Consider the following 12,955-nt stretch of genomic DNA (forward strand, 5'->3'; position numbering starts at 1 on the left):
TTAAACTTTAGAACATAGAACATACAAATCCTAAAACATTTAGAATTCAAAATTATGGATTGTATAATCTTGGGACTAAATCCGAGATATCTAGAGTCATAGATTTAATAAAATATTTGAAGTCTGTAGAATCAAGAATCTCATATATTTTAAAATCTTTGAATTCTCAATTTTTAGAAATGTTCGAATCCTCAGATTTTATGTTTTCTAAGGATTGCAAGACTCACGCAAGAACCACGCAAATATAATTCACCGAATGTGCTCTACGCGTCATCGAAATGTATTAATAGTTATTCATGCGGCAGATTCTACGTTGCCTATTGTTGCTAAAGTTCGATAGTGTTGCTTGTGCAGTATGCATGCGCGGTAATGCTTCATCAATATTCCGGGCCGAGCAATCAGGAGCTATGTATCCGTTACATATTCATTTCTCTTACTTGTCATCGTTGTAGGAGTATTACATAACTCTTGGAAGGTAATCCCATTTATTTGATTAAACGAACAATATTGAAATAAAAACTATTGACAATGATAATGAATTTGAACCGGGATGACACGGATCGATAGCTCTCGCTCAATTTCCGCGGAATCGAGTGTGCGCAATTCTGTAAACCGTCTCGAAGTGGTTCTTGACTTCTTGTTGAGTGGTAGTAAGCTTATTTTTTAATTAGAGCTCCCTTCCGAGATCGGCTAATTACGCGCACGCTCGGCAAATAGACAAGCGTGTTCTCGTTGTCGATTATCCAAGATACTCGAAATTCTCTTCTGTTGGTTCAAACAGCACACGACTAGTACTCTTGACCCTTCCTCAAGTCAGAAATAAATTTTCTGTAATATAAATATCGCTCTCCAGCTGTAAAAAAATTTACCTGTAAACAAATAATTTACCTGTAATAATATTCTGAATTATGTTTCAATTCTATATTTTAACAATCAGTTCCATTGAAGTATTTTAAAAAGAACTTGAAATACGAAAATATATTGAATCTAATTAAAAAAAAGGATAAAAGTAAGTACTGGTTTGAAAAACGAGAACATGCTTGTTTGACAAAATATATAGTAGTAAAAAAAATAGATCTACAAGAATCGACTATCACAATTGTATAATTAAAAATATACAATATTCTTTGTAATATTATTCTATAAAATGTTTACGATAATTATGTTTCCTATTATACATACTGTAACTTTATATACTGTATATTGATTAACTGTGTCGCGTAGTATCAATAAAATATTCCAAGCCGAAAGATGATCCTTTCGGTCTAGTTTGAACAGTTGTTTAGAGATGTCTTGAGAGGAATTTAAAGAACATGTCGCGCTTGTGTTTTCATAGGTCCACTAAGAGCGAGAAGATGTACCCGTCAATGTTGGCACGCGGAAGCGGCGCCTCATCGTCGGTGGGCGAGGAGGTTGGGATAGGCATGGGAGTTGGAGTCGAGCCATATTACAGCGTTCCTGTAGGATCGGCGGGATGCACCGGCCAACACTGGTCCCAGCCGACATCACCGACGCCCACGCACACCTCACGGCAGCCGCCTAACTTGTACCAGCACGTACATAAGGACGACGATAGTGAGTGCCTGCATCATAAAGTACAGAATGTCGTGCAACATTTTCCTAAACACCTAAAGATATCGTAACTTTAACGTAACTTTTATAATTGAATTTTTTTTACAAAAATAGGGTTAATCAATATTGTACTGCATCTTTTTTAATGTTATACAAAATAGACTGCCTCAGTCTCAAAGCGGATTATGATATTTATAATTAACATATTTTTAGTATACTAGAGTATAAAAAAAGGAGAAGAAATAATATACATATAACAGTTAAGAGAAAAAGAGAGATAAAATTATACAAACAACGCATTAATTTTTACATATCGTATAAAAAAAGAAATTTAGAATATAAATTACTTATATCACACATATGTTTACATAAATATACTACGCGTAAGAGTTATATAATGAATTTAGTTTCTAAAATCTGAAATTCTCAAGCTAAAAAAACTTCTTTGAAAATTAATCCTAAAATTAAACTTTGAATTAGTAAACATGTAGTAAGAAGAATTTCGTGTTTGTTTCAGTTCATGGTTCTTCGGTATCCTTGGTGTCGACCACGAGCAGTCTTTATAGTTCGGCTGAGGAGAAGCAAGCGCATGAATTGAGAAAATTGCGTCGTGAATTACTGGACGCTCAGGAGAAGGTGCATTCGTTAACCAGTCAACTTTCTACAAATGTAAGTACATGGCACTTTACGAATTTAAACACGCGCAATTTACGAATCTAACTTGTGTGTTATATGAATTTCACATGAATATGAAATGTATACGTCAGTATTAAAACTTATTTCTTACTTATTTAAAACCTGGCCGAGGTAATATTTTTCGCAATAAATTATTCGCAGTGTTTTTAGATTTTCATTAATATATAACGATTAATGTTCTTGTAAAAGTTACTTATCAGCACATCAACAAATTATAAAATTGCTTCTACAATTTAATAAGTAATATTACTATTCTGATTCTGTTCATAAATGCATTTTAAGACCGAAAAAAATTTCGGTGCACGATATGCAAAGTCAGAATGTATATAAATTATTAAATTCACAGAAGAAATATGTATTTAATCACTAAGATCCGCTTCGACCGAATATAGGATTTCTCTCATTTAATTAACTTTAGTTTCATCGGTCTAAATTCGTTTCATATTCCTTACTTACTGTTGCAATTATTTGTTTTCACAACGATCGTGCGCCGATTAGCACAGAGCTATATAACCGTAATTACAGATAGTGACTAATTAACGCGTTCAGATCTGTCACGGTCGCGAGCGGGACATGATACAGTTAGCAGTGTGGAAACAGAGCAAATTGGTGTAGATGATTGGTCGTAATTAATCGACAATTACTAGGCCCATGAGCCAGCAGTCTCTAATAGCTTTGAATCTACTCGGAACCTGTTGCGATGATCCATACGGCAAGTATTCGATACAAAGCCATTAACTTTCGCATTCGCTTCACATTAAATTATACATGTATTACATATTTGATATTAAAATTAGAAAATTTTAATTTTATGTTAAAAAAAATATTTTAATTACAGAGGTTCTCTATTTATCTTTTATATTAACTTCTAACAATATTCTTATTTTCAATTTTAATATAATTTTACACATTTTATTTTAAAAAAATTCAATAATATGCAGAAATTATTGATTTAAATATTTATAATTGGAATATTTTGAAGTGTTTTACTTTTGATGAAAGAATATCGAGTACCTCACAAAAATCTTTCGAGTTCTAAAAGTATAGTGTCAATACATCAAGTATAAATGTGTTAATATTAATTAAATACAGCTAAAAAGAAGATTTTTGTTTGAAAAGCGCGCGTTTTGCGTAGCATGGACGGTCGCTCGGACTCGCTGCACCTGCAGCCCAATTTCCTTTCTATTGGTCGAGAAGCCTCGTGATCCCATGCACTCCCTGCACCTGCAACCGAATGGCGGCGGGAACACGAGATCTCGGGTCGTCGACCAATAGGATAGAGCGTCATTCGGGCCCCGTAAACGGCGTAAGCCGCCGCGCCGCCGAATGCTGATCGCACTTTGCGCATTCGCGCTCAGTTGGCGTCGGGATGCGCAGCGTTTTACGTCGTGTTTGTATTTTTATCCACGAATCGATCGTGATCCATCAGTGTTTTGTTTGAATCTCGGCACAGTGATGTGATATAGTTTAAAGAAATTCATTACGCGTGGATTATTGAAACGACAGCTTTGGATCATCGAAAAAAGGGGATTAGAAAAAAAAGTAATTGCAACGGAATCGTTTGGATCTATCGATATTTTTTGGGTGCATACGATATATGCATCAGGTTATCCTCTGATACGTTATGGCACTTTATCGTCAAGATAACTTGAATTCTTGAACATATAGGCATTAGAATTTTATATATATATATATATATATATATAGTAACACGACTTTATCTTGTTGTTAGATCGATTAAATTTTAGAAAAATGTGAGAAAGATAGGAACATGCATTACTTAAAAATTGACGTGTTTTATATGATCGATGAATCTGCGAAATTAAATTGATAAACGATTAGAAGTAGAATTTTGATGAAATGAGAATAAATCAATTAAGAAAAAAATAATTCTTTTTTAAAATTTCTAAATTTTATTTGAATAACTAAACTTATTCATATTTATATAATGATAAAGTAAGGATAAATTGCATATCTTGTTACTTTGTATTAAACAGCTCTACTTAGTTTTCTATTAATTTTGATAAAAGTAATTTATTATCAATTACTTAATCTCTGTATATATCGATATATATAGGTAACTAATGATATAGTTTGCAGAATTATATAGACAATTATATAAATTTCAGTTTAATAACAATTAATTAGAAAATTAACTATAAAATATTAATTGTGTATTATCCATAATTTATATTAATTGCTTTTCATCCAAAATGAAAATTCGAATTAAATGAAGAATTAAAAAAATTGAAACCACATATCTGATAATTTAATAATTCGATTATATTTTTTATGATAATCTCATCATAGTTGATTTTTATTAGCAAATCCTCGATGCAAGATTTCGCGTTAAACTAGACGCCGCGAATTCATGTTTATCTCACTGGATATCGCGATTCTCTAAGTATGCCACATTTCTCTCGCGTTACCCTTACAGCACAGTAACCTCTTTGCGTTTCTCAATATCGAGGATACACGAGAGAATCGATTGCCATGAAGATTTATTTTGGATATTATTCTAACGTCTTAACGAAAAACCAGTTGCGTGTTTCTTCCACATGTAACATACTTTTGTCTCAAAAGAAATTAGATGATCAGGATTTTATTGTAATTGTGAGATTCTTCTATAATTCCTTCAATTAATAATTTAATTAAGTGTGCATATTAATTAAGTAATGGAGAGGAAGTAAAGAACAATTAGTAGTTTTGTTTCATTATTCTTTGATATGACTGAAAATGCTAATGTCGCGTAGACAGTAAAGAGACCTCGTCGAGGTCACAGGTTCGTTCATCGCACTCTTATAGATGTACACATGTACATATATGGCAGAAATGAAGGGAATCCTAAGTCGTTCTTAGGAGTTAAGGATTTTTACGCGGTCGCCAGTTACATTGCGCATTCCCGACGCGTATACCATCTTCTTCACATTCGCTTTTCGTCTCTTTCCGGTACATACGACACTAACTCAATCCTGAAGTCTCGTGACATCGCATCCGTATATAGTTATTGACACTCTGTATGGTGTTATAGAATAAGTACAAACTCCATATAAGATGCACATATAATTAACATTAAAAAATTTTTAAAGACGTATAGTATTTGTTAAAGAAAAAGAAAAAAATACTTAATATCTTGTGATACATAAGTGTATCACATATTTAAAAAGTTGATAATTATACTTAGAAATTATGTACTGAAATAATGCAATTCTGTATCCTAAAATTTCATACACTATTTTATTGAAATATTTTTATTATTGTAAGATTCTAATTATATCTTAAAATAAAACTTCTCAATGTTTAACGTTATATTAGATTTTACGGTAGCAAAGAAGCAAATCGAAATAAATCATCGTACGTACCGTAAGAAGCTGAGATCGATCGAAACAATCGGCCTAATTAGATTTCTAGAACTATTATATACTATCATGTACTCCCTTTCTTCGGTGTCGATTATATTGGCGCCAGAGAGAGTAACACATACAGTCATAATACATACGTACATGCACCTTGGCTAACACTCCACACTCTAACTGTATGTTTAATTGCTCGTAGAACATAAATCGCCGCAGAACGCTCAACGGAGTGAAAAATCTAAAGTGTTCGTTTACTCGATCCGAAACGTGATCTGAATCGTTTCCTGCGAGTCTTCTCTCACTACACGATTGCTAATTGTCCAGATTTTTTGCTTTAAATCATACAAATTGCACTATAAACAAACGAGCCACTGTTAAAAACACATCCGCAATTATCTTTTCGCTTTACCCAGGTAAAAAATGATCAATTTTCGTCGTTTTTTCTTTATAAAGTGTTTTCAAACAATTCCAATTCTTCTGATTTTTCACGGACTTTTAATTAACGTTTTTATGTATATAAATTTCGAGAAATCTCTCTTATTGCTGTTTAATCAACTATTTTTGTGTAAACTCACTGAAAATGTATTAAAAGTTACAAATACATAACAATATCTTTTTTAAAAAATTATTATGTATTTTTCTACTAATTAGAAATTTCAATGCTATACGTAAATACGCAATGAACTACATCACAACTGTAATTAGGGGTTTAGAAAGTGAAATACCAGTAGACGCTTCTGGCTCCGGAAGCTGGGCAACAGGTAGCAAAACTTTGTAGAAACCACTGCCTTGGGGAATTCGAGAAGATGATTAGTTCGTACATGGAAATTTAAATCTCTGATCCCCTCTGTTTTACGATCGCGTATCACGTTTTCATCAATTTAATGATAGACCGCGCGTAATAGAATGCACGTTTATCACATCCGACAAATAAATCGTGATCAATTGATCGCATCATCGAGATTTATGGCGAGCATTTTTTCCATACGTTTTATAACTCTACAATTACATCATTTATATTGCCGTTTATGCTTCTCGCAGTAAAAGAAAAATGCTAGTAAAAAAGATATGCAACATAGTCTTATAAATTTAGACATATAATTTTACTTATGATAATAAAAAGTTGAGGAACTATATACCTTTACCAGCAGTTTACATTTCTTATATTAGTAATTAATAATGTGATCTCGTTTAGAACTTTCATTATTTTATTTATTTTTTATAATGCCTAGGAACATATATTTTATATTTTCAATGCATATTATAGAATATGATACTTACAAAGGTTCAGATAACAAAGGTTCAGTATCTGAGGCTCTTTATTCAGACTTTACTTCTAAACAGGATTATCGTTTCAAGAAAGGACCGAAAATAATTTAAAAAATAATAACTCTACACTTACAATAACTAAATTAATTTCTGGCCTGTTGTTATATATTTTTTTCTACATTTACTTTCAAATAATTTTTCAATAAGTAAATAAAGAATATAGTTAATAATATGTAATAATATAAATAAAAATTAAATAATAAGATAAAAGCACCTTTCTCTTAAACTTAACAAAAGCTTTAATTTTTATCTAAAAACTAGAAATTATTTAATATTTATTTATTCATTAATATACAAATTCTAATCGTTTTTTAAACATAATTTAAAAAATTGTTAGCATGATCCAACTTATTAAAGAGAATGCCACACGCGTCCTTCATAAATACATAAAATCGTACTGCTGAAAGTCGGCGATAAAATAACTAACAATATTTTTAGGAATAATGTTTTGACAAAGAAATTACAAATTTCTGAATCTTCTTAATTTTTTCGACAAATCGCCGTCATGAATTTACGAAGGCGATTAGCAAATAACAAAATATTCAGCGAAAGAAATAGTAGTATAAAAAATTCAGTGCATGCGTCGTCGCTGATCCTTGCGACATTGTATCGAAAGCAAGGAGCGAAGAGCAAGAGAGTTGACAATACACATATGTATGCTGCGTTTTATTCTTTTGTGTGCAAAGCCCGAATGTCCAAAAGATTTATGACCTGGTCCCTTGACCTTACGATTTCGTGGCGACAACAATCGTTTCCGAAACGAAAATTCAAAAAGAAATCCCTTATTGCCCTTACGAAAAAATTCGATCAATGTAGTTTCTTACAATTCCAGTAGATTTTCAAGAATAATACGTCAGATGTAAAGTTTTTTATGAAAAATATTTAAGTTTAATTAAATGTGTGTTGAAGTGATTTTATACATATAAATTTTATTCATTCAAAGTTTATGAATTTATGCGATCGAAAAGTAAATAGAATATAAATCAAAGTTTAGTTAATAGAAGTGAATTTATGTTATAATAAAAATAGCATTTGAATAATTACAATTATGTGAAGATGTTTACAAAAGTTTTCATGTCTCTTAAGTTTATTATTTATAAATTCTATTTTATTATATATATTATTTTTTTTATCTTTATTATATTATTGTATATGAGATTCTTTGTTATTATTTTTCATAAATTTCATATTACAAAATCTAGTATCTTATTATATTATATTATTTGCTGTTAATTATACTGTATACTTCATACGCAGTTGTTTAGTTGCTACAGGAAGCTTCTAATGAATACTATCAATTAAATTCAATGCAAATTTTTGAAAAGAGAAACTGATGAAAAGAAAGTTTCAGTATCTTCCGGAACAACTCATTGTTAACTGCGACTTAGCATGATTCACGAGATGAGTACGACTTTTACGAGTGACTTCGCTTTAAACGATTACATCACTTCCGACTATCCTTCGATGCTTGATGTTACGACACCTTGACCACGTGGCACAGAAGCGTTCTCCAATTCAGATAGCGTCCAAATCGATCCTTATAGCATAATTAAAAACAGATCGTTCGAGTTTTACTGGCCAGCCAACGGGAATATATCGCTGGCCGAGATACTGTTAATCCCATGTATATATGTATCGTATATATTGTATATATATATATATTCTATTAACAAATCTAACATACAACGGTGTCTTTTTCTTGCAATATTTTAGCAGTAACGTACGCACGTACTTGCATTTAAACTACGTAATGCGAAAATTTTTCTATTTGCTTGCTTCATTACATTGCATAATTCACCGCTTTTTCGAGATACACATTCGTATTGTATTTGCCGATGGCATCGAATGCTTTAAAAATTACAGAAATCTGAAAATAAGTAAACGAAATTTATCCAGATGAGTTTTTGTTTGGGGCAAAACTCTGCCCAAAATATCTTTTTTATCAGTTGTATACAAATTTATTTAGTAAACTAAACTTTCAGTAATAATCCTTTTTTAATTCGTTGTTTATAAATTGTGAAAAATGAAACTTTTTGATATAATTACATATAAAGATAAACTTTTATTCTTTAATATTCTCTCCAGATTTTAAATTAAAGATTTAAGATTGCCCAAATATTTAATGTTAAAAATTGACAATTCCTCCCTTTTCAAAAAGAGTGATTGACTTCAAAAATGAAATTTTTTACTAAATGAAGGAATTACATTTGTATTTATGTACGTTTACAATGCAATTTCCTCGTGTCGCGAAATTTGAATACAGTACAGATGAATCGCAGTTCTATCTACTGTCTAATTAGTAATTCTAGCGCGCATCGGATATATTTTTTCTTCTTTTTTCCGCTTTTGCGTGGTCGATCACGCAATGCATGTATTTCCATAAATTAATTTGTAATCTCTAACCGCGCCCATGTACACATCATATAGTGTAACATACTAATCACAAATATTAATCAATATCTATTGCCGTCAATATATGTGTATATACATATATGTATATAAAAGATTTAAATTAAACTAGATATTGAATATTAAATTGAATCTGTGATAGAGTCAAATATATGCATACTAATAAATACATTAATGATAAGAATAAATATCGATATTAATTGAAATATATATTATGTATATTGAGATTTAGATATTAACTAACTAATTAATATCCACTTATTTAATAACAAAGAAAGTTTCTATATCGATGTTCAACTTTTGATTTACAAAAGTATACAAAATTATGGAATAATACATTAATATATCAAATGTCGAAGTTTATGTATCTCTTCAGAAAAAGAATACTCTCTACTAGCTAGGGTACTCTTCATTAGGAAGGGAACTCAGGGACATACATGTTGTCTTAGGCGATTCATGAACTTGGAACGAAAGACGGTATATACCGAGGGCACGCGTGGGAGTTCCGTTAATCCTCAGGACTTGCCGAGTGGCGAGTCCATTGGCGCAATCAGCCATAAATTGTAATCGTTATTATCCTCGCAGTCCTCCCACAAAATGATATCCACCATCAGCAGCACTCTCTCTTCGTCTCATGAAACTTTTACAACCAGTTTCTTCAATTTTTTTCTCCGACAAAGTGTTGCGCGAGTTCCACTCTCGTGGCGGGACTTTATGATTCAATTCGAATAATAGAATATTTCGGTGAGAAGTGACGTCAATAATAGAAAAACGAAAGACATGTTTATTTCAGAGTCGAAAAAGAGATGGATTGACAGAGGAAATTATTTTAATAGTAGCAGAGATGAGTCTAATTAAGCTACTGATTCGATATTTGAATAAATATTTAATTTTGAATTTGATTATTATACGCTCGTATCAAATCACTATATATATTTTAATTTATATTATAATTTATATTTTATTATCTCAATATTATTTTTCACATTTAATGATATTTTAAAGTTTTAATATTTTACAGCCGGTCTGAAAACGTTAAGATTTTTGGGAAAAAAATACCAAATTTTCAAAAGCTATTGATCGAGGCTTACGCCATTGAGCCAAAGGGTCTAGCCCGGATCCTGCAGCCTTTTGTGACGAGTACATACAGCTTATCTTTTGTCGACGTTTTCCTTTCACAGAGTAAGACAGTCTGGATCTCTTAAACTTTCTCAAATCATACTTCTTTCATTCAACTCGAAATCGATATTGAATTAGTCCTGATTTATCTCGATGGTCAATCGGTTATCCCAGTACGCGAAATTCATGAAGGATTCTCACATTTTTTACTGCTTTGTTAGCGGAAACAAACTCTGTGAGGATAAAAAATTCCAAAGACGTCTTTTATAGTTTAGGATAATCAAAGTCACTACATCAAGAATATCGTAGACGATCCACGATCGTCTTTCTCTTATTTCCTGTTTTAGGATAGTTTCAATATTTAGATCAAGGCTGAAATACTTAAACCTTCGGATATTATTGCATTATTAAATCTTCTTCTTTTCAAATTTATATGTCCTTGAATTTTGAGATGTTCACGCAGAGAGATGCTGGCTCTCGAAGAGAAGATGCGAAAAGTAGAGACGCTTACAAAGGCGGACGTGCGTGTTTAAGGCGGCCAGTTAATACCGAACATTAAGAGGAGAGACAAAAGGCGAAACAACAGCGCGACTTTTAATAAGCGAGACTGCGGGATTGGCTGGGCAGTTGGCTCCAATCAAGTCCCTGGGTCTCTTGGTCTCCGCGTCTATGCCTTCGGGACATGCACACATATACTTAAATGTTCTGATCCATGAATTAAACCCACGAGTATTGTGATGAATCATTATCGTCGCAGCACTTATTATTATTGCTGCCATCGCATCTTCATCTTCATATCTCTTATCTCGACCTTATTTCCAATTTTTTCGCCATGAGTTTCGAATAGAATTATTTGCAATGAACTTTGTTGCATACGCTTTGTGTATTCCATAATATAGGTAATCTATATGATATAATACAGAATAAAATCTAATTTATAAATAAAAAAAAAGTTTGATTTAATTTATTTAATTTTAATTTAGCAAAATTTATTTAATTTATGTAATTTAATATAATGTGCAGTGATAAAGTCAATAATTATTTCAAAAAAATAAATATAGCAAAAAATATATTATAGACTGTAATATTTTTGATTATTTTTTACTAATAATCAGAAAAACTATAATACCTACTGCCTGATTATGAATTCTTATGGATTGATATTTGTGTTTGAAATTTAAAGTGAATTAAATGATGTAGTATTTAATAATATAATATTGAATTTAGAAAATTTTTTATGAATTATTCTTTTATTAAAATATATCTTTTATTATACCAGCGTTTTCTGCGATGTGCCTGTTTTGAAAGAGCTTCACTATATAAGCAAGACCTTTTACGCATTGTCTTCTAAAAGTCGCGCGATAAAATCGCATCAAGATTTTACGCGACGTAAAAAAACCAAGAAGCGAGACTCTGTTCTAGATAATGTCAAGTCCACGTGACGCGCGTAAAAATGCACCGAGGCTGCATTTGTATGCATGCGTGATGCGTGCTGCAGGCAAAGTAAACATCGCGATACAGGCTCATTTCGTCGGTGACGTACACCGATTTTACATTCCATTCAGTTGAAATCGATTTTTTTAATTGTGATCAACCTTGTCTAGAAAACTTGATTTCTAAAGAAAAAAAAGAAGCGAACATAGTGCGATCTCGTCGAATTAAATCATCGATCGATTGATAGTTTCCTTGAAAAATAATTAGTATTAATTGTCGTATTATTGTAGTATTATTGCATCACGCAGATGTATATAAGCCTTTATGTAAATTTTATATTAAAATGTAATAGCTGCAACATATATTGTTCTTCATCTTGTTAATAGTGAATTATGATCGATTTATATGCTTGAAGATCTTTCAAATTATAACCATGAAATTTCTCGATCTTTATTTTATTTTCTACTATAAGATTTATTTTATTATTCAATTTTATTTATATTTGATTTTATTTTATTAACGCCATACATATATCTCTTTTTTTCTTCATTAACTTTTTCATCTTCTTACTCTTTTTTTATATTGGAAAATCCAGGCTTATTTTATATAATACGTACATTTGTGAATCTTTAGGGCTTAAGAGAAAGATAATTGCAAAATTCCTAAACACGTTTTAGCTTGTTCGATTTAAATCATTTCGTGACGTTCTCAACGTCTTGTTTCGTACCGTTACAATCGCTTCGATATAGTCGAAGCGGAGAGACGTGACTTTCCTGCCTCCCGGTATATCGATCATCAGCTGAAAAAGCGGAAGGCTTAGCCAGATGGAATAGCAAGTTCTCTGCGCGGGTTTCGATTCGATAAATCCCGATTTGCTCGGTGCACTGAGACCGAAAGATCGTCATCTCGTCTATTTGCGGTTTCTTGCCACTTTGAGCAAGTAGTAGTAATTGTATACTTTATACGATGGCGAAGCATGCTTTCAGTGATTTATGAAGACTGTTTTACTTTGCGGACTCCCGTACAACAGCATCGTCTCT

At 31.7% G+C, this 12,955-nt stretch overlaps 1 protein-coding gene across 3 annotated transcripts in view; it reads left to right on the forward strand.

The window, feature by feature from the left end:
• sick (sickie) overlaps positions 1–12,955 on the forward strand; it is a 165,213-nt gene that overhangs the window by 132,693 nt on the left and 19,565 nt on the right. For all 3 annotated transcript variants that reach the window (XM_018454453.1, XM_018454452.1, XM_018454454.1), the window contains 2 exons: positions 1,337–1,575; positions 2,090–2,241. In XM_018454453.1, coding sequence (XP_018309955.1) covers positions 1,337–1,575; positions 2,090–2,241 — 391 coding nt within the window. The remainder of the gene's footprint in view (positions 1–1,336; positions 1,576–2,089; positions 2,242–12,955) is intronic.

Source organism: Mycetomoellerius zeteki, unplaced genomic scaffold (genome assembly GCF_001594055.1).
Source record: "Mycetomoellerius zeteki isolate Tzet28-1 unplaced genomic scaffold, Tzet1.0 scaffold433, whole genome shotgun sequence".
NCBI lineage: Eukaryota > Metazoa > Arthropoda > Insecta > Hymenoptera > Formicidae > Mycetomoellerius > Mycetomoellerius zeteki.